This window comes from Trachemys scripta, chromosome 13 (assembly GCF_013100865.1).
Source record: "Trachemys scripta elegans isolate TJP31775 chromosome 13, CAS_Tse_1.0, whole genome shotgun sequence".
In the NCBI taxonomy this organism is placed as follows: domain Eukaryota; kingdom Metazoa; phylum Chordata; order Testudines; family Emydidae; genus Trachemys; species Trachemys scripta.
The window spans coordinates 41,786,782-41,809,281 of NC_048310.1; the positions used below are offsets into that span (position 1 = coordinate 41,786,782).

General features: G+C 46.4%; 1 protein-coding gene across 2 annotated transcripts in view; it reads left to right on the forward strand.

The window, feature by feature from the left end:
- DRC7 (dynein regulatory complex subunit 7) overlaps positions 1-20,088 on the forward strand; it is a 25,358-nt gene extending 5,270 nt beyond the window's left edge. The window contains exons 5-18 of one of the 2 annotated variants that reach the window (XM_034788670.1): positions 528-722; positions 1,335-1,493; positions 2,831-3,049; positions 4,191-4,316; positions 5,854-5,926; positions 7,184-7,312; positions 8,468-8,596; positions 13,009-13,235; positions 14,535-14,750; positions 15,402-15,512; positions 17,170-17,280; positions 18,682-18,876; positions 19,372-19,511; positions 19,707-20,088. In XM_034788670.1, coding sequence (XP_034644561.1) covers positions 528-722; positions 1,335-1,493; positions 2,831-3,049; positions 4,191-4,316; positions 5,854-5,926; positions 7,184-7,312; positions 8,468-8,596; positions 13,009-13,235; positions 14,535-14,750; positions 15,402-15,512; positions 17,170-17,280; positions 18,682-18,876; positions 19,372-19,511; positions 19,707-19,800 — 2,124 coding nt within the window. In that variant the 3' untranslated portion in view covers positions 19,801-20,088. The remainder of the gene's footprint in view (positions 1-527; positions 723-1,334; positions 1,494-2,830; positions 3,050-4,190; positions 4,317-5,853; positions 5,927-7,183; positions 7,313-8,467; positions 8,597-13,008; positions 13,236-14,534; positions 14,751-15,401; positions 15,513-17,169; positions 17,281-18,681; positions 18,877-19,371; positions 19,512-19,706) is intronic. The other variant, XM_034788671.1, reaches the window with a different exon arrangement.
- The last annotated feature ends 2,412 nt before the right edge of the window (positions 20,089-22,500 follow it).

Sequence of the window (22,500 nt, forward strand, 5' to 3'; positions counted from 1 at the left end):
GCGGCCCTAAGTTGTTCAAATTGGTGTGGGATTCAGCAATCAAATCCTGACACTTCTCTAGCTCGTTGTACTGACAGATCTCATAGAAAGTATCATTATCTCCATTTAATGTATGGGGAAACTGAGGCACGAGGGGTGAAGCGACTTGCCACGGTTGCACAGCAAGTTTCCAGGTCTCCTGGCTGCCAGCCTTCTGCTCCATCCATTAGCCCACATGGCTTCCTAGCAAAGGAATCTACAAAGGAGAGAACTCTGGGGAAACAGTGAACTCGGGCAGAGTTATTGCACATGCAGGGACCATAGATACAGGGAATAAACTCACAGGGAACGTGTGGGAACCAGAGGGCTCCGTTCTCTCCTACATGTGAGTCCCATTGTAGTTCTGCAGTGCCTGGCCCAGAGAATCTCACTGCGTCTGAGAGCCTGTGGTTTGTTTCTGGAGAAGGAGGGGATTCGAGGGTGGAGGTAAAGAGACCAAGAAGATGGGAATAAGACTTTAAGCAAGGAAACGTGTTTGCTCTTTAAAGCCCAGTTACCTCCCCTCCCCGACCACAATCCTGAAGTACCAAAGGGGGAATTGCTTTGGCTTCAGCGTGCTCCTGTGCTCCCTGCTGATCGGTGCGGGCTACGATGCCTACTGTGTGAACGGTTACGCCACCCGGGAGATCTGCATGATGGACGAGACCAGGGAGGTGTGCCCACTGCTGGAGAAGTCAAAGGAGGTGAGGAGCCCAGCTCACTGGTTCTGGCGAGTCAGCCACAATGCGGTGAGAAGGGCCAGGCATGCTGAACGTGACTGGCGTCCCATAGGTCTGTGACTGCCTTCTGTTTAACACGCTCTGGTACCGACTGGGGGCTCCAGTGTAAAAGGTCTGAACCAAGGGCAGTGTCCATGCAACTGGTCTTCTCTACGCCTGGGTGATCTGCTGAGTTCTTTTCCATGTCACTCTTCCACTGAAGAGGCCTGGTTGGGCTCTCAGAGTTTACTGAACCCCAGATCCATGAAGTACTAACCCACAGACTGTTAAGGGAGCTGAGCACCACGGGGTGCCTGTGATCTGCCTGTCCTGTGGGCTCCTTTACATCCCTAGTGGGTTAAATAATATATATTGGAGATATATCTATCTCATAGAACTGGAAGGGACCCTGAAAGGTCATCGAGTCCAGCCCCCTGCCTTCACTAGCGGGACCAAGTACTGATTTTGCCCCAGATCCCTAAGTGGCCCCCTCAAGGATTAAACTCACAACCCTGAATTTAGCAGGTAAATGCTCAAACCACTGAGCTATCCCTCCCCCAAATAAGGCTCTGTAGCCCTCTGCTCTTGTGGTTGCAGGTCCTGAAAGAGCCCGTGAAGGAGAAGATCAAGAAGTACGCGGTCAAGCCCCCACGGGACCTGCGCAGCAAGTTTGAGCTCCAGCAGGTGGCCAAGAAGGAAGCCGATATTGAAGCCGCACAGAAGAAGAAGCAGAAAGAGGAAGAGGAGAAGGTCATGGTGAGTAAATGTTCATGTGTCTCCATCTTTCTCCGAAGTCTCAGCAGCAAGATCCCTGACACAGCTAGTGACTGACTCATCAAGTTGCTAGCCACCTCCCATCATAGAATCATAGAAGATCAGGGTTGGAAGGGACCTCAGGAGGTCATCTAGTTCCACCCCCTCCTCAAAGCAGGACCAAACCCCAACTAAATCATCCATCATTGAGCTGTGAGAAACTCTCAGCCCCCACTGACTTCAGTGGGCCGGTAAGTCACTGTGTGTTTCAGCGAGTATTTAGCCTGGGAAAAGGCAGCATAAGGTAGCCCTGAAATATGGGTCAATATACAATCCCTTACACCGCCAAGATTTTCAGATGTTAAGTTAAGCTTCACAACCCCCTCCAAGACAGATGAGTAATATTAGCCCAGTTGTGTGAATGGGGAAACTGAGGCACAGTGCCATTGGGCCCTGGATTTTCAAAAAGTATCCACTGATTTTTTGAGATGATGAACACCTGCAGTTTCCATTGACATCTACTGGAAGTAATAGTGGAGGCTCAGAGCCACTGAAAATCAGGCCCTAAACATCTCAAGTTGGACAACCCAAAATGGAGGCAGGCAAAAATGGTGGCCGCTTTTGAAAATTTGCCCCTAAGCAGCTTGCAAAGGGGCACACGCAGAGTGGCAGAACGGGGAACAAACGTCAGGGGCTGGATCCTCAGCTGGTGTAAAGTAGCATCGCTCCGTTGACCTCCGTGGCGCTTTGCTGATTTTCATCCCTTGAGGATCTGGGTTCGAGGAGTCCCTGATTCCCAGCCTCATGCTCTGTCCCTGGTTCAGTGCCACCTCACTGACACTAGCGCCATGACTGACCTAGTGCATTCTGACTGCTGTAGAGACGAGGGGGCCACAGCTCAGCAGAGAGCAGATTGTCCACACAGACGTACGCTGTATAAACAGACAAGCTGCTTAAACGAATGAACTAGTTACTGGCCAGCTTTGGTTTTCTTTGGTACCCATAACAGTAAATAGTGACCTGGCATTTAGCAAGCTGATTAACTGGAAAGAATTCCAGCTGATATAAAGAGGGGATGTGGCCGGAACTCTGGGTTCCATTGCTGGTTGTTCCCATGACCCACTGAGTGACCTTGGGGACACACCATTTCCCCGCTCAGTGCCTCAATTTCCCTACTATAAACGGGGCTAATGATACTTACCTACTTCACAGCGGGGGCCGTGAGGTTCCATTAATCAGTGTGGCGCCTGGAGAGCCGTGGCAGAACGGTACCAGAGAAGGGCCAAGCACAATTGTTGTTGTGTTGGATTATAACTTCAGACCATTACTCTGTCCTGCAGGAAGCGGAAAAGCCAAAGCCGGACCCTTTGTACGGGTTACGTGTCCACGCCTGGGTTCTGGTGTTGTCGGGGAAGCGGGAGGTGCCGGAGAGCTTCTTCATTGATCCCTTCACAGCACACAGCTACAGCACCACCGACGACCATTTCCTTGGCATTGAAAGCATCTGGAACCACCAGAACTACTGGGTCAACATGCAGGATTGCTGGAATGGCTGCAAGGTAACGCTCCCGTTCTAAATGTTCCTGTCCTGCAGGAGAGCAAGCAGTTGGATTCGATGGCATGGGGCAAATGGAGACCCACGTGGCTGCTCACATTTCACTTGCCATCCCTCCCCCTTAGCTCTGCTTACACTGGCTTTAGGTCCAGAAGTCAGAGCAGCTGCCCCCCACGCCAGCGTCTGAGCCAGGGTGTAGGCCTGGGCCCAATTCACCGATGCTCTTTGACCACTTTACGTTGCTGTAGCCGGTGGGATGTGCCTGCAAAGCTACCATTGCAGCCCATCCCCGGGGAATATCCCCAGCCGGCAAAGCTGGCTGCGTGCCCCCTCCCTCAACAAGGGCCCCATACAGGGGGAGTTCCAGAGGCACATCAGGGATAGACCAGGATGGGAGGAGACGTGGCGAAGGTGTTTCTACACCCTCGCTATTCCCCAGCTGCAGCAAAGCCGTGGGGCCACGCCAGCCAGTGCACAAGTTAGAGCGGCCCTCGGGAATCCTCCAGCTGACACCAGGCTCCCCAAGCTGCTTCCGCTCACCGGTGCAGTGTTGAACTGCGTCCAGGGCCGTTAGTGAAGAGGTGCAGCCCTTGGGCGTCTGACAAGCTGCCAAAGTGGCCATGGACAATACCAAGAGGAGGATGTAGGACGGGGAAGTGCTCTGCAACTGTGCGGCCTTTTTCCGTTCCTCTCTGGTTGCACGCATCCGGGCAGAGTTCCACTAGACAGCTCTGAGGAGCAGTGGGCACTGTCCGGGGTTCTGTGCTCGGTGTCCCCCTCTGGATCCTTAGTTCTGAACCTATGACCCCTACTCCCGAACCTGTTATTCCTTAGTTGTCCCCAGTCTTCACTTGAGTCCCGGGTCCAGTGGCTCCTCCCCAAAGGTTGGGGGAGGGGTCTTTACACAGGGGCGGGCTTGTGCCCACCCACCTCCCGGAATTCAATAAGTCCCTCACTAAGGATAGATGTAATGCCCCACTAAAATCCTTAGAACTCCACATGGTACCGACAGGTTCCGAACCTCTGCTGCTGAGCGGGAGTCGCATGCAGTTGAGTGCTCCATGGCAGGTCATATGTCTCTTGGTATTAGCATCGTAAGCTGAAGACACCTTTATGGCCAACCCTGGTTGTTCTGTCCTGCTTAGGATCTCACCTTTGACCTCGGGGACCCAGTGCGGTGGGAGTTCATGCTGCTGGGGACTGACAAGCCCCTTCTGTTGCTTCCGGAGGAGGAAGAAGAGGAGTTAGCTGATGAGGATTTGGATGATTTTGTAAGTTTCCTATGTTTCTACTCAGACTTCTTGATAGAGGGGAGTGATGTTGTAATGAACTGGGCCTATGTGTATGTGTGCCTTTGCCCCCTGCTGGAGAGAATCAGAGGTGCTTCACTGCCTCAGTCCTATAAGGCTGGTAGACATTCTCCTTTAGCTCAAGTGATGGGGAAGGGACCTGTGCTTTTTGGAGCGGGAGGATCTAAATTCAAGCACTGCTGTTACTGTGTAATTCCCTCTGACCATGATTTGCAGCATAGTGGCACCACCGACATCCTAAGTGGTCACCGATTTGTTACAGCGCCTGCCAAGTTTTGATTGATGGGAGAACTGAAGGACGGGACCCATGTTCAAGGCCCACGTGCACTGAAGGCCACTAGCCTGCCCAGGATGAAACTGCTTTTTAAAAATCAAATTAAAGTATACAACTTTTCAGGACACCTTCTACTCGTCTCCCTGGGGCTGAAGGAACGTGGCAATGGGATTTGGAAATAATACATGTGTTTTTATAATATTCACAAAAGAAAATACTGTGTGTTGAGAGGAACAACATCTTAGTATGAAGGACACAGTGTGATAGTGTAGGGATGACATCAATACATTCTCTCCCTTTATCTAATCTGTTCATACCATGCCCATCACCATGGTATGCGAGTGCCCTTCTCAGATTAGAGGAAATAAACAAGCAAGTCATTGGTTCTAATGAGCACTGCCCTAGTCAATCAGTCCTGAGCTTCTCCACAGTCAGCATGATCTTAAACCAAAAGAAAGTGGAGTCCTTTAGGCCATGGCTGGGTTCTGTTAGTGGCAATGTGTGAGGGACTTCTGGATGGCGTGAACATAGCAGTGTTCCTTTAAATGGAACAGCCACGCAGTTACAGTGGAAAAAATCCAAGAGCAATTAGTTGTGAAGCATAAAATAGCACCCACTCTGCAAAATTATATGGTCAGAAATGTCCCACCGGCTCTGAGACTTTATTGACTAAACAACCTGTATGATTTTTAGTGTGAGCTTTTGGATGCAAATACTTACATGCATAAAGCGACAAAGAGTCCGGTGGCACCTTATAGACGAACAGACGTGTTGGAGCATAAGCTTTTGTGGGTGAATACCCACTTCGTCAGATGCGTGCATCTGATGAAGTGGGTGTTCACCCATGAAAGCTTATGCTCCAATACGTTTGTTAGTCTATAAGGTGCCACAGGACTCTTTGTCGCTTTTTACAGATCCAGACTAACACGGCTACCCCTCTGATACTGGTCACATGCATAAATATCTCATGTGTCTCGTGGAACTATGACTGTATAAACCATACTTTGCTGCATGACTGTATCCTCAGCAGTGTGTATAACTCAAAGAAACCATCCCTTACCGTACCACTGTGTCGCCTGGGAATGTGTATAACTTGCATGAACCGCAGTCTAATATAACAAGTATTTCCAGAGACAAACATGCTTCCTGTCATGGCAGGAGAGTACTGCCAGCTTTGCTCAGGGCATTGCTCACCTAATGGAAACCCCTGCTCTGTCTTGATAGGATAAGGAGGAGGAGGAAAAGGGTTTTGACATGCCAGCATCCTGGGTGGACCCGATTCAAATATCTCGGAAAGGTATTTGTTCTTCCTTTACCATGTTGCATATTCTTCTGATGGCAACAGATACAATTTTGTGTATTGCAATGAACCTTTATTGTAACATTCTGGACAAAGTCAAGCAATGAAATAGCAATAAATCAGGATACACAATTATTATTTAATTACACAGCTGTGTTTTGTGCCCATGGATTCTCCCAGAACCTATTATCTCATCCTAAATTGGGAACCTCTGCCCCCACTGTGGACATAGGACCTGGTTTCTTCCTTTGCCTGCTACCTGGGTGAATTCTACCTGCCAGGATATCTTTCCTGGCATTACCCATGTTACATGGCAGTTGATGCATTATCACGTATGTGCTGTAGCTGTACAAAGTGTCATTAATCATTATATGTGTCTAGTGGTTAAAGCCCAGGTTTGGGAGCAAGGGGATCTAGGTTCTAGTCCTAGTTTTACCATTGACTCACTGTGTGACTTCAGGCAAGTCCCTTAACTTTTCCGTGCCTCAGTTTCCTTATTTGTAAAACAGAATTAATAGCCTACTTCACAGGCGTGTTGTGAAGCTTAATTCTTTAATGTACTTTGCAATCCTTGGACAGAAGATGCTATAAGAGGAAAACCTTTTATATTTGGTAAGAACTTTAGTCAAGAGCAGCCTCTAGATAAATTATTTGTAAATGGGAAATTCAGGCGGTAATTCAGAAGGTATTGCCCACAGTCTAACCAGTCAGAGAGAAGTGAAAGGTTCCTCATCCCATTGCTAACCCCCTCTGGAATCCACACCCCCAGGACTGTGTCTTTCTTTTCTACTTTAATTTAATCATCACTAGCAGAAGATACACAGATGTTAAAGGACAATACCAATCCATACACTCCATTGCAGTATGTCGTGATTATGAAAATTAAAGACCCGATCCAGCTCCCAGAGACAGTTGGATCAGGCCCAGTCCTGTGAGCTCCTATGAGCTCTCAACATTCACTGAAGTCAGCAGAGGGGCCTAAGCACCCCACTAGATTGACCCCTCCCCGCCCCGAAAGTGCATCACCTTCCTGCAGCCATGGAGAGTATCAGGAACAATGTTCCCTCTGCACGGTAAGGATGTTAATACATTCTCAGGCAGCTGAATGTGACAAAGGAACAAATAGTTCCTCTGGAGTCCTTTATTTCTCCCATGTGAATTCCTTTTAGTGTTGGCAGCAGCTGCTAAACACAAGCAACTCTGTTCCTGTGCTCTCAGCTCTTGCGGCTAAATCCTTCTCCTTGCCCTCTGCAGAATTTGAGACCCGCTGTCCCCAAGGGAAGAAGGTGATCCAGTACAAGAACGCAAAGCTGGAGAAATGGGCACCGTACCTGAATAACAATGGGCTGGTCCAACGCCTCACCGTCTATGAGGACCCAGAATGTAAGGGGAGATGAATGATCAGCGCGAGTCCATTGAGACAATACACAAATGGGTGGGGTGCATAAGAACGTAAGAACGCCCGTACCAGGTCAGACCAAAGGTCCATCTAGCCCAGTATCCTGTCCACTGACAGTGGCCAATGTCAGGTACCCCAGAGGGAGTGAACCTAACAGGTAATGATCAAGTGATCTCTCTCCTGCCGTCCATCTCCACCCTCTGACAGACAGAGTCTAGGGAGTGGGGGGAAGAATAGGATAGAGAGGTGCCAATGTATCTCCTATCCTTTCTCCCCGTCCTTTCACACTTCTTGCTTTTCCTCTTCTGCTCCCTCAACCCCTTCTTCACATTGCCCTGTTCGCTCCCCTACAAACCCTTAGGCTTCCAGCACTGCTGGGCACTCTTACTGGAGTCTATATATCTATCCTAAGATGTAACTGCGATGCTGGTTGGTATCATTGATCACTTTTGTACCTCTGGGTCTGATTCAGGGCTACTCTCAAGGGCTTTGTCAGGTTTGGGAAGCATCATGGGTCACAAGCCGGATGGCAGGCCACTGAGCTGTAAGGTTCCCAGAAAGCAGTGCAGTCACTGTGCTGTTTGATGGCTTGATCCATCCAGGCACAGAGCAGTTTAGCCTGATCCAACAAAGCACTTAAGCATGTGCTTTGTTTAAAGCAGGTTAGTGATCCTTTCCACTCCCCTGCTTGACATTAAGCTCTTGCTTAAATGCTTTGCAGGATCGGGCTAGAGTGCTCAGCGCCTCTCAGGATCAAGTCCTGAATTGTGAGCAGGAGTTGTCTATAGTTTTCTCCAGTAGAGAAACGGTGGGATAGTGCTAACTGATCCCCCTGTCTTCCACTGATGTGACGGGGAGTCACGCAGCTAAATCTCTATGAAAATGAAGGGGACAGTGTGTGTTATGCTTAACTAAAGACCTTTCTTTATTTCTACGTCATGTCCATACGCAGTTGGTCCAGGAAGCAGGGTGTAAGCCCCTAACTGGACAAACAACCTCCTTTCCCCAGCATTGTCCTTCAGCACAAGTCACCTGATTTTCTCTCCCCTACCTCCCGTGTTACCATCACCACGGAATGGCTGATGTCTAAGATTTTCAAGGGGCCACATGGTTGTGCCATGGGGTTTTTCTCCTGCTAGGTATCAGAGTGCTGGAGGTGAAGGAGTGGTTCGAAAACAGAGAGGACATGATGAACATGAGACAACTGAATAAAAAAACAGAGGTGACGACAGAGTACTTCAGCCCGGGACACATCCAAGGTCTCAAAGGTACAATGTGGGCTGCAACCCAATGACCGTTCCTCCTAGGTTTGGCAAAAAGGCCAATCATGGGACTGTAAACTACTGGACACAGTCACCTGGTTCAGCAACAACAAAAAATCCTCCACCACGCAAGGTTCAAGGTTTCATTCTAGAGCCTTTGTAAGCACTGGTTACAACACAAGAAACTGAAGAGGTGAAATTCACAACTTGCAACCTAGTTGCTTAGGTGTGCACCTTCCCGATCCTGGGGTATCCTGGGTCTGGAGAGGTCCCCAATGCAACTTAGACAGACCTGGGGCCTATCTAAGATATAGCAGCTTCCTCCGGCTCTCCTATGGGCCACAGTGCTGCCTGAAATCTCTACAGCACTGCATGCTGCAATCTCACCTCCGACACGCCCCTCCCACCCCCAGCACATCCTTACATCGAGGAGTGTGAAGGGGTGCTCAGAAGGCAGCCTGGGTTGTCTTCTGCAGCTCCAACCTGGGGAGAATCCTTCCCCAGGCAGAACCAAGCTCCTTTATGCTGCTCTGGCCCTTTTACCTGGCATAAAGGGATCAGAGCAGGGACAAAGATCTCACCCAAGAAGGTTTTAACAGAAATAACTCTCCCCTTGCAGTTGGTGCTGACTCCAGAGCCCCCCCCCAGCACAGCGTTACATAGGGATGTAAAATATGAACTGGTGAACCGATAAGCATTAGTCTTACCGGTTAACAGTCTTAACCATTAACCCCCAGGCCTGCCAGCTGGCCCCAGCAGCCCCGCGCCGGCCAGCCTGCCGACCCCAGTGGCCCTGCGCCAGCTGGAGCACCCCGAGCTGCACCGCTCGACCGGAGCCGTGCCGCCCGGCCAGAGCGACCCCAGCCGTGCCACCCAGCGCAGCAGCCCCAGCCATGCCGGCTGGATCGGTCCCAGGCGGTTAACCGTTGAAACGAAATATTTTTAATCATTTAAACTAGGGCTGTCAAGCGATTAAAAAAATTAATCGCAATTAGTCACACTGTTAATCACAGAATACCATTTATTTAAATATTTTGGCTGTTTTCTACATTTTTCAAATATATTGATTTGAATTACAACACAGAACACAAAATGCACAGTGTTCACTTTATATTCATTTTCGATTACAAGTATTTGCATTGTAAAAAAAAATATTTTTCAATTCACCTAATACAAGTCTGTAATGCAATCTCTTTGTCATGAAAGTTGAACTTACAAATGTAGAATTATGTACAAAAAATAACTGCATTCAAAAATAAAACAATGTAAAATTTTAGAACCTACAAGTCCACTCAGGCCTACTTCTTGATCAATCCAATTGCTCAAACAAGTTCGTTTACATTTGCAGGAGATAATGCTGCCTTCTTCTGTTTACAATGTCACCTGAAAGCGAGACAGGCGTTCGCATAGCACTGTTGTAGCCAGAATCGCAAGATATTTACGTGCCAGGTGCACTAAAGATTCATTTGTCCCTTCACCCACCATTCCAGGGGACATGCGTCCATGCTGACGATGGGTTCTGCTTGATAATAGTCCAAAGCAGTACGACCGATGCATGTTCATTTTCATTATCTGAGTCAGATGCTACCAGCAGAAGGCTGATTTTCTTTTTTGGTGGTTCGGGTTCTGTAGTTTCCGCATCAGAGTATTGCTCTTTTAAGACATCTGTAGCTATCTTTAGAAATCTCACATTGGTACCTTCTTTACGTTTTGTCAAATCTGTAGTGACAGTATTCTAAAATGAACAACATGTGCTGGGTCATCATCCAAGACTGCTATAACATGAAATATATGGCAAAATGCAGGTAAAACACAGAGCAGGAGACATATAATTCTCCTCTAAGGAATTCAGTCACAAATTTAATTAATGCATTATTTTTTTAACGAGCATCATCAGCATGGAGTCATGTCCTCTGGAATGGTGGCCACAGCATGAAGGGACATATGAATGTTTAGCATATCTGGCATGTAAATACCTTGCAATGCCGGCTACAAATGTTCCATGCAAATGCCTGTTCTTACTTTTTGGTGACATTGCAAATAAGAAGACAGCAGCATTATCTCCTGTAAATGTAAACAAACTTTTTTGTCTTAGCAATTGGCTGAACAAGAAGTAGGATTGATTGATCTTGTAGGCTCTAAAGTTTTATGTTGGGGTGTTGTTGTTTTTTGAGTACAGTTATTTAACAAAAAAAATTGACATTTGTAAGTTGCACTTTCATGACAAGGAGATTGCACTACAGTACTTGTATGAGGTGAAAGGAAAAATACTATTTCTTTTGTTTATCATTTTTACAGTGCAAATATTTGTAATCAAAAATAATATACACTTTGATTTCAATTACAACACCGAATACAATATGTGAAAATGTAGAAAAACATCCAAAATATTTAATAAATTTCAATTGGTATTTTATTGTTTAACAGTGTAATTAAAACTGCGATTAATCATGATTAATTTTTTTGAGTTAGTCGCATGAGTTAACTGTGGTTAATTGACAGCCCTAAGTTAAACAGTTCACTTTTTAAATGGTATTTACATCTCTAGTGTTACGTGGGGTCATCATGGGCCACACCCCAGCCCTCTCAGAACTAGGGTTCATAATAGAGTTTCCTATGTTTCCGCTGAATGCTTGGCTGGATGTTTATTTAATGTTTGCAAAGAGCTCTGAAGTCTTTTGGGATAAAAGGTCCTGTAAACATGCCAAGTGTTATTACAGCTTTACAAAACCGATGAAAATGTATCAGCTCATGCTGTCACAGAGTCCCCAGGCGATGCTTTGGAACTGCTCCCCACAAAAGCCAGTCAGGACTTTGGGGCGTCTCCTCTCCCATGGAGTAGACTGTCTTTAGGGCAAGAAGCTCCCACGGCTTTACTTTCTGGGTCTGCCCTTGGAGCATTCCGCATATGCCTCTCCGTGCGCTTCCCACAGCGAGTTCGCCCAGGCGGGGTCCTGGGGAAGCCAGAGGGTCCTGCATGCAGCCCCACTTTGCAGTTAGACGTGACTCTCAGCCAGTCAGTAAAACAGAGGTTTATTAGATGACAGGAACACGGTCTAAAACAGAGCTTGTAGGTCCAGAGAACCGGATCCTTCAGCTGGGTCCATTCTGGAGTCCCGCGAGCCAGACACCCCCATCTGCCCTCACCTCCCGTCCCCAAACAGCTCCAAACTGAACCCCCCTCCAGCCCCTTCTTCTCTGCTGAGTTCCTTTCCCCGGCCAGGAGGTTACCTGACCTCTTTGTTCTCCCACACCTTTAGCATCCCCTTGCAGGGGGGAAGTGCCTGGCCATTAGTTGCTAGGCGACAGAGTGTTGGTCAGAAACTGAGGCACCCACACAGCATTTAGAGGAAACATTAAGAACAGTTCCACTTCATCACACATGCGCAGGCTTTACTCCTCCACCTCTCACTACGGGATCAATTGTTACTTTACTACAAGCCCCATGTGGGACAGTTTGCATTGTTGCCCTGCCCCGGGGGCAGATCGGGAACCTGATTGTTACTCAGGACTTGTTTAAATGTGGAAGTTATATCAATATAAACCAAGGGGTGAATTTAAACCAAGATAGTTATTCCAATGGAATTCCCTGTGTGGACACACATTCCAGTATAAGAATAGTTGTTTTTTCCCCCCAGTTTATTTTATATTGCTTTGGAAGGGGTTTTAGCTAACCTGAAAACAGCCACATGGGAGTTATATTGGTTTAACTATAGCAGTATAATTATACTGGTTTAACTGGTAGAACTATCCTGTTTAGGCCAGTCTCAAAGTCACAATTTGCCTCCTAGGTTTCCCCTGCTCTGGGGCAGACATACCCTGTAACAGCCATAAACCTAGTGCAGCACGTACCTCCAAGCCAGCTGCACACATGGAGGCCTCCAGGGGTGGAATCAAGGCTCCACCTACTCCCAGCCCAGATGCGTGGGAGGCTGCAGTGGCCCTGTGGATGCTGCTGTCCTTCAGTGCTTGTGCAGAAGAGTATAGGGCGTTTCCAGAGCTGGCTCCAGGGTTTTGGCCGCCCCAAGCAGCCAAAAAAAAAAAAAAGCCGCGATCACAATCGCGATCTGCGGCGGCAATTCGGCGGGAGGTCCTTTGCTCCCAGCGGGAGCGAGGGACCGTCTGCCGAATTGCCGCCGAATACCTGGACGTGCCGCCCCTCTCCGGAGCGGCCGCCCCAAGCACCTGCTTGCCAGGCTGGTGCCTGGAGCTGGCCCTGGGCGTTTCACATTCTCTTACTCTCCTGCACAGGTGCGTGGGACATTCAGGCTCTATGATGGCTGCTGGGGCAATCACAAAGCAAAGCTTGTCACGAGAGATGCTACTTGCTCACGCCTAGTAATATTTTGCAAGTCTGTATTCATCGTCGCTGTCACTCTTACATTTTAAGATTTACACAGCATCTCTGGCTTTCCTAGCACACACCTACAAGACGATGGAGCCAGAGACTGAGCGCACCATGGAGTTTTACAGCGAGACGCGAGTAGATGGCCTTCAGAAACGGGTTGAAAATGCCAAAGAGATGACGGAATATTTTGAAGGGCGGTCAGATTTCCTGCACTACCGGCACACAATGTTTGGCAAAAGAACAAAAAGAGCACAGAAGCTCCTCGTTAATACTGAATCAAACGCCCGGCCCATACTGGTACAAGAAGAGGGAAATATTGAACATTACCGATATTAGAGCTGTGCAGAACATACCAATTTCAGTTTTGTGTGAAGATTCAGATTCATTTTCACTTGGCATAGCCAAGGCAAAACTCCAAACGAGAGAAGGGAGCCTTGCGTATGGGCAAGTCTGACCCAGAAACCCCACCATGTGACCAATTGTCATGAGCAACTCCAATTGACCAATTCCATTGAGTAACCAAAATGAAATTAAGTCTTCTAAAATCTGTGCCAGACAAAAGATTTAGCTATGAGTTTGGACAAAAAATGTTCACAAGGACCCCCAAAATACTCCACTGGTCTTGTTTCCATGTTCAAGCCCCACACTAGCCAGGTTTGGGGTTTCATTGTGAAATGTGCCCATAGCTCTGCATAATGACACAAGCACTCTGATTTGCACCATGTCATTAGCAGGGAGTCATATAAGCCCTAATTCAGGACAGCATCCCAATCCATTGAAGGATATTAAGCAGCTACTTAAAGTTAAGCATGTGCTTCAGTGCTTTCTTGCATTAGAGCCATAATAATGACCCTCTCCAAAATAGTTGGTACTGCTTATCACAGTAAGACCTCGAAACCAACCCTTGCTGTTAGGTCCATGGTCCTACCTTGTTTCCCTTGTGCAGAGAGCTTGTAAGATGGAGATGCATGAGATCCCCTCCAGTGCACCCTCTCCCCCACTTGGCATTCCATCTCCCTGCTGGTCCTCAAAACCAAATCTGATAATGGGGGGGGTGCACACCCACATCTGACCCCCTGAAGCCTGGGTCACACATCCCACCTGTTAATATAGGGCCAGAGCATGTTTGGTTCTTGGACAGGTGCTCAAACGGGGAGGTTGCATCCTTTTCCCCCCTGCATGTGGGGAGCTCTCGGAGGCACTGGGTCTCTTCAAGGCATAATGCCTCATGGAGCAGATAGTGCAACTCTGGTCTTGTGCTTGAGGGGTGTAATCTACTCCCATAAGCAGCAACTCTGCTTGTTGCACTGAGCAGCTCTGACTTTGCTCCTTCTCCGTGACACTGCAGTCACAGGCGAGAACAGTAGGACCCTGGTCCTAGCATTGAGTGATGGCATCACAGTCCTAGTCTGGACATAGTTACTTCTTCCAAAATCTTTATCATGTTATAGACCTTGGAGTTGGAATGGGCCTAATTTTCACCTGGGATCTCTGTTTTCCACCTGTTTCATCTCAAATCCCCCCAAACCTTGTCATTTTTCTAGGCCTTATGTTTGATTCTGACCGGTTTATATCTCTTTTCCCGATCCTCCCTAGCAAATCAAGGAGCAGTTCCATAGGAACCCAGAAAAGCCCGCTGATGAAGATGTAGCAGAGCGCATCTTTATGATCTTGGAGGAGCGGATTATGCTGACGTATCATTGCAAGGACGATTACATCACTGCCTCAAAGAAGGAGTTCATCAAACGGAAGGATGTGGATAATAAGGGAAACAAGATCATCATGACCTCAGACATGTGCATCAGCTATCGGGTACGGAGAGAGTATGACAATGATTTGGAGTTTTTCAGCTCAAAAGGACACAAAGAGAAGCTGGAGGACTAATTGAGGTTTGGGGAGACCCAATTTCTGTAGTTCTGAGGCTCAAAGCTGGCTGTTCATGAAGGGAAAGCTAAAATCTCTCTGCATTTCTCTCTCAGGGGAGCGATTAAAGCAGGGGACAAGAAGTCAGGAATACCCACCTGGGTTCTAGCTCCATTTCTGCCATGGAGTTGCTGTGCGATGTTGCCATCGGTCCTAAACTCTCCATCCATTAGTTTGCCCAAGTTTAGGGTTTTTTCTGCAATCTGAATGCTTTTTAAAACGGTTGTAATTTTTTGTCACGTTGAAAAGAGCATGCAGACTGTAACGGAGAGGCTGCTGCCCTGTGACCTCAAGTGTGCAGAAAACTGGTTCTAGCCACACAGCAGCAGCAAAGAGGTGAACAATACACTTTCTGGCTCAGTGAAGTGTTAGATTCAAAACCTAGATGGAGCTAAATTAACTGTTAACCGTGGGCCAGATGGCGTAAATCAATATAGCTCTATTGAAGTCAGTGGAACTATGCCAATTTATACCAGCTAAGGATTTGGTCCCACATGTCTGGAAGACCCTGCCATCCAACACCGGTGTTTTTGTCTTTAGGTGGGGTCTTTTGTGAAAAACAAGAAGCTGCTGCATCTGTACGAAATGATGCTGAAGCTAATGGAAGCAGAAAAGCAGTCGAGGCATCTAGTCTGGGAGTCTGAAACAGAGGTGATGGGGAAAATCTCCTTGCTAATGTCAAAGTATGATAAGAGTCTGGAGCCAGGTTCAACTAACCATCTCTTCATGTCATGCCATATGTTCAAATATTATCCAGTAACTAAACAGTGATCAAAGTTCTAATGCTGGTCCCCACCCCAGAATATACAAATCATGACTTGCTTTTGTTCTGTGGAGATCATTCTTTGGAATGTTTATGAAAAGTCATCCTCAGTTCTTGTTCCACAGTCTAGGGGAAGGGGATAATCTAAGAGCAAAGATCTGCAACAGGAAGGGTATGTACTGGGATATCTAGCAGAAAGGGTACGTATTGGGATATCTGCTGACCAGAGCCGGGAAGAAGAGGAAGCCCAAGAAGTTGTATTGATTAAAATCTAGTTGCTAGCTAAGCACTTCTAAGGTTCCAATGGCCATAGTATCTAGGTGACTACCACTGTGTTATCTGTAGGGAAGAATTACTTTAAAATAGATGGATTGCAATGAGTAACACATTGCAACCGCATAGAGCAAAACCCATTCCCATGGCACTGATTGGAGAGGATTGACTGAGCACAGCCATTCCAGCATGTGAAGAGAAGGCCACTGGATCTGAAGGTGAGAAAGCTGCTTTGATGAAAGCCCTTTAGGAGTTGGTTAGGGAATGAAGAGGATTGTGGAGCCAGTCTGATGGCAAAGTAGAGGGCCACCAAAATACTAGGGTAAGATCCTTGGATTATGGGTCTATAATTCCATCAACGGGTTTTGGGCACCCATCTTTCACTCCCACGGTTCATAATGTCACCAGAATACCTCAATGAAACTATAACCCCATTGTTCACATTTTACATGTTGTTTATTCTATATATAACACAAACAGATTTTTTCTTAGGATTGCAGTGGTATTACCACATTTTGTAGAACAAGAGGAAATAGGAGAGGAGGAAACAGTGAGGGAGAACAGGAGAGGCAGTAAGTCTAGTGGTTAGACTGGGAATCAAGATATCTGGGTTCTAATACCAGCTCTTCCAATGACGTGCTGTGTATCCTTGAACAAGTCATTTAAGACCCTAGTGCCTCAGTTTCCCTATCTTTAAAATATGAGGCTTCTTTAATTAAATATTTGTAAAGGGGTTTAAGACCCTTGGATAATAGGTGCTGTGAAAATGCAAGGTATTAACAGTACTTATTAAGACGAAATGGATTGTAGAAGTACATATTGCAGAACAGTGAAGGGCATAAAGTGGTTTCCAGGAAATAACTTTTTAGACTCTTTCAGTCTTGACACATCAGCAGGTTAGCGTGTGGTTATATTGGTGAGTCCTGTTATACACTGGGATACAATATGCCAAAGCCAGCATTGCAATTTTTAGAGCCAGTGGGGAGTTTAGACTCTCAAAGAGTGAACCGATTTGGTAATTCTATCAAAGAGTCTGTAGAAAATCGTAGATAACATAAAGTTCTTGTTATTAGATATTCTTTTGGTCACATGGATATATCCTCAGCATATGAATACATACATGCTGCTCCCTAGCTAATATGTATACCAGCTCATACTACAGTCCCTGTACACAGAGCCTTGCATATGTTCTTTTAAGCAGACCAACCACGTGGGGGGCTTCATATTTTGAGGAAATGTCAGGGCGTCTTTCATTTTCTGATTTCACTGAAGGTGCTAGAAATTCTCAAGATCCGGGAGGAAGAAGCAGCCGCCAGCAAACTGACAGTTTCCATGTACGATACAGAGAGGAATGAAAAGAGCAAACAACAGCGAGAGACAATGGTAGGCAGCGGTGTCTAAGAACGAACTAACACAATTTTTCATCCCACCGTCTATCTCTTGTACTAAAGGCAGGTTTTAGTAAGAACCATGGGATAAGCCTACTCTGTTTGAGTGGATCAGCAAAATCCAGTTCAAGTTTTTTTAGCAGGGTTGGATTCAGAGTTCATTACCAGCAAGCAAAGAAATCCAGCTCAAATTCGTCCCTTCTCGGGGACTCTCTCCAGAGCCCATTCTAGTACCATTAAAACTCCCTGGGTGAGATCCTTGGCTGCAGTCAATCGTCATACCTCCGTTGATTTCCAGGGAGCTACAACCATTTATATTAGTTGAAGGTCTGGCTCCTTGTGCCTATGACTTTCTGGAAGACCCATGTCCAAAAAAATCACAACTTTATTTTGTTTAATACAATAAATAAAATAATGAAGAATGATTACACTCATTGTAGTTGGAGCTGTGGGAGGAGTTTGATAATTGTATCTAAATCTGCTCCATAGCCAGGGTTCATTTGGTTGGGAAAATATCAACCTCTTCCCCTGCCTCTGGAAATTTCCATGACTTGCATCTGTAGAAGTGAGGTTCTTACCCACGAAAGCTTATGCTCCCAATACTTCTGTTAGTCTTAAAGGTGCCACAGGACCCTCTGTTGCTTTTTACAGATTCAGACTAACACGGCTACCCCTCTGATACTTCACTTCTTCCCTGAGTACCAGGTTTGGAATAGATGGTTCCACCATTCTTAGTCTTTTTGATAACAACAATATTGATTTTGGCCCAGAATATCTCTTGAGGAATTAATACCCATATGAGTTTTCTGGACAAATGTAAGGATATTCCAGTCTAGCTATCTGAGGTTGTTACATGGCTTGTTTACAAATTCCAGTTCTCTACAAGATGTTTCTTTGGTATAGATTTTGTATTGGGCACGACTGTAACAGTAAATTCCAGGAACAATACTGTAGGTGCTCTCCTGATGAGAAGGGTAATAAAAAGAGGTACTAGATTTTAAAGTGTCAAGCACCTATGGACTGAACAGAAAATTGAGACAAGCAGTCCAGAAGCAAACATTTGTCAGCCAGTTCAACCAGGTGAATATCGCCCAGAAAGGTTTCAAATGCAACACATCCCTCCACTCTGAACCACTTCAAACCCAGAATGACAGTGTACCTTGTGGGGCCCTTCCCACGCCAGAGGAGATGACATTTCATGTATGGGACAAGCTCTGTATTCTAGGGGAATGGGGAGAGTTGTTGAAAAGCACAGCCAAAAATTAGGTAACAGAATAATAATCGGATTGGGGCTTTATGTCCCTGGCGGGGGGGGACAGCTAGTCTGCCTTTGGCTATGGTAGTGCCCTATACAGGGATGTTTGGGGCACTAGTTCTTCTCACCCTTACCCTCCAGGAGCGTCTGATGCAAGAAGAGAGACAGCGACAAGTGGAGCAGGACCTAGATTACCTGGCACCCTTCCTGATTCAAATGGGCAGCACAGAGAAGATGTCCAAGTGGCAAGCCCTACGCCTCAAGGAAGATTGCCTGAATGATTTCAAGCACCGTCTCATTGACAAGGCCAACCTCATCCAAGCTCGCTTTGAGAAGGTACCCACCCACCTTCTCTTTGTTCACTCCTTTGGTTTGGTCTCCTTTGCTTTGGGAGTGGGCAACATGTGGGGTTCTCTCTTCATTTTACAGCAAGTGAAAAAGCAACACTCCTCCAACATCTCTGTCTAGGAGGAGGCAGTATGTATGCCCTCATGTTTCTCTGTCTTTACCCAAGGAGAACAAAGGGCAGAATAGCCCTAGGACCAAATTCAGTAGATTTGTTCCAACTTATATCAGAGCAGAATTTGACCCCCAATGTTTCTTATGTCCAAGGAGGCAGCGCTTCTATGTTTCTCTCTCCTTCCCTTGCTTTCCATATTTTGCTTACTTGTTCTATGTGTCCTCATCTCATTCATTGCTTCTCACTTATTACATTTCTTCTTCTACGTTCTTTTTTCCTTCCTTTGGTTCCTTTAATCTTGATACACTACTTCTGTATCTCTCTCTCTCTCACTCTCCCTAATACACTGATTTGTTCCTTCTTCCCATCAGGAAACACAGGAGCTGCAGAAGAAACAACAGTGGTATCAGCAAAACCAGCTCTCTATGACCTTGGAGGATGAGGATGCCTACCTAACCTACTGCTCTGATGCCATGTTCTGTATCCGCATTCTGGAAATACGGCTTAACAGGTAATAACAACAAGTATTTAATGAATGTGTGGCAGTCTGACAAGAGTGATTTAAGGGAGATCTACAGATGGAGATTCACTGGGGCTTTGCATTTCAATTGTTTGATAATTTCATCATCTGAAAATATTCCACTTAATCTCATCATCATCATCTAATACAATGCAGCTTCTTCCTCTGATTTCCTCCTTATTTTAGACACAAAGAGATGGCGCCACAGAAATACATAGAACTGGAAGAGAAATTGTGCAAGGATCCTCGCCTGGCTGAGTATCTCAAATGTAACGTCTGATATAGTCCCTGTTCCCTCACAACAGTCACTGGGAATCAGTGCAGGAACCTGCACAGAGTTGGCTGAGCTAACCGTATGAGCTGCTGGAGAAAAACGTGGCATCTTTTTCCTACTTGTGTTCAATGAACCATTTGGGGTCTGACTGATCAAATTTCCCTCAGTGCCTCTCTCCAGCTTTCCCAGGAGCTGCTGGGATCTCCTCTGTAGAGGATATAATAGCAGAAGTAACTTCTTCTTAAAATTTCATTTCCACACATTTCATTTATCCCTTTTTTTTCATTAAATGTTTTCCTAGTGAGGCTTTTGTCCTGTGTTAATTATTTCATACTTGTATATCTGCCTTCTTGTTACCTTGCTGTTTTAAGGCCCACCTACACTACAATTACAATTGAGTCAAAGAGCTGGGGTAGAATACAGTTGTCTTCTAGCCAGTTACCTCATGGTTCAGTTCTGGAGTCTAAATGAGCCCTCAGCTTTAGCCTCTTACTTTATAAGTTGCTATGGTCAAGGTTACATGTTGGACACTAGAGTTTTCTCCTATAGCATGTCACATGCTTCACACGATTGCTGATATCTAGAGATACATTAAGCTTGTCTCTCTCACAGGGCCGGCTCTAGGCACCAGCAAAACAAGCTGGTGCTTGGGGCGGCACATTTTTAGGGGCGGCATGGCCGGCGCCAGAATGCCGCCCCTAAAAATGTGCCCCGGCCGCCCTAGCTCACCTCCACTGCTGCTGCCACGGCGTGCGAAACACCTGATTCGCGTGACGCTGCTCGCCCTCCCTCCCAGGCTTTCAAGCCTGGGAGGGAGGGGGAGCAGCGGCGCGCGAATCAGCTGTTTCGCGCGCCGCGGCAGCTCGGGGTCTCCCCCTCCCTCCCAGGCTCTCAAACCTGGGGGGGGCGGGAGACTCCGAGTGGCCGCGGGCAGGCGCCACTTCTCCCCCTCCCTCCCTCCCTCCTAGGCTTGAGAGCCTGGGGGGAGGAGGCAGGACTGGGGATTTGGGGAAGGGGCGGAGTTAAGGTGGAGCCGGGGCTGGGGTAATTAAAGAACGGGGGGGAGGGGCGGCCAAAATTGTTTTTGCTTTGGGCAGCAAAAGTCCTAGAGCCGGCCCTGCTCTCTCACCACCAGAAGTTGGTCCTCTAAAAGATATTACCTCAGGCACCTGGTCTCTTTGATTTTGAGAGACTGCATTATTTAAAGAGTTGATTCTTCTGAAATCCAGTAATTTCTGGATGTGCAGGAACTACTGTTCTGGCTATATAACTGAGACCACCAGTGAAATCTTTTAACTATATACTTGCTGGTTTTCCATAAATATAAGAATTCAGTGATTATCATTAGAATTACTCATTAATTCCAAAAGGCAGTAAGGAGTAGAACAGCTGTTATTTGATAGAATTTGCCAGAAATCCAGTAGTCCCAAATTTTTGTAAAGAAAAATATCAACCATTTTCTTTACTGTCACTAGAAAACATCTTTTTTAGAAAAATATAATTAGAGAGTTAAAGGGGTCTTTATTTTTCTCTCCCACTCTCCCCAGTTACAGCTCACAAATGTTGGTAGATACGAGGAAATGTCAGGAGTAAACCGAACAGTGCATTTCTAATCAAAGGAACGTTAGGTAATAAAGTGCTTTGGGAAACACAGTGCTTTGAAATCCATAGATGGAAGACACTATATAAATGCCAAGTATTATTCTTGTATGCAGCGTTGTTGTAGCCATGTTGGTCCCAGGATATTAGAGAGGCAAGGTGAATGAGGTAGTATTTTTTATTGGATCAACTTCTTGTGGTGAGGGAGACAAGCTTTTGAACTTACATAGAGCTCTTCTTCAGCTCTTTTTCACCAACAAAAGTTGGTCCAATAAAAGATATTACCTCATCCACCTTGTCTCTCAAGTATTATTATTTTGTAAGGTACGGAAGAGAAGAGAAAGTCACTTCATATGTATATTAGAGAGGCAAGGTGGGTGAGCTAACATCTTTTATTGGACCATCTTCTGGTGGTGGGAAAGACAAGCTTTTGAGAGCTCTTCTTCATCCAAAGTGTGTTAGGCATTTTACAGACAAGTCTGAAGACAATCCTAACTCACAATCCTCAAAAGATTACTTGTAATTATCACCTCTAACTAGGCTATCACAAGTCCAATCAAGCACTCCCTCTTGGCCACTCTTCAGACTGCTGTGAGGGGATCGAGCTGCTGGATCCCATGTGTTTTAAGCCTCCATAGTCTGAACACTGTTCAGACACTGGCCGTATTGTATGGCCTCTGAGCACTGTTGAGGTGCACATCTTCTGTCTGGTACCCCATCCAGAGATCTGAGACCATGTGGCTCACTGTCCTGTCCCCGGAACTAGTGCTGACACCAGTGCTGACACCTCAGACTTTCCCTGGTAGCTTAAACACACCCTCTCCAAGAACTCCATGTAAGGTGTGAGCCTTTTGAGTTACCTCTTCAAGGGACATAGTAGATGTAATGCATGAAATGCACAGACACTTTGCACAGGATCTAACACTCTATTGCTTTTTCTTTAATAAAATGAGAAATACATAGGTCCATACAAAAATAATGACCCCTACACACATTTCCCTGTCTCAGTTTCATCACCATACTTGAGCATTCTTTGGGCTGAGGTGAGAGTTGTCTGGGGCCATCCAAGGTCTTTCTGTTTCAACATATGACTTGGGTTCTGAAATA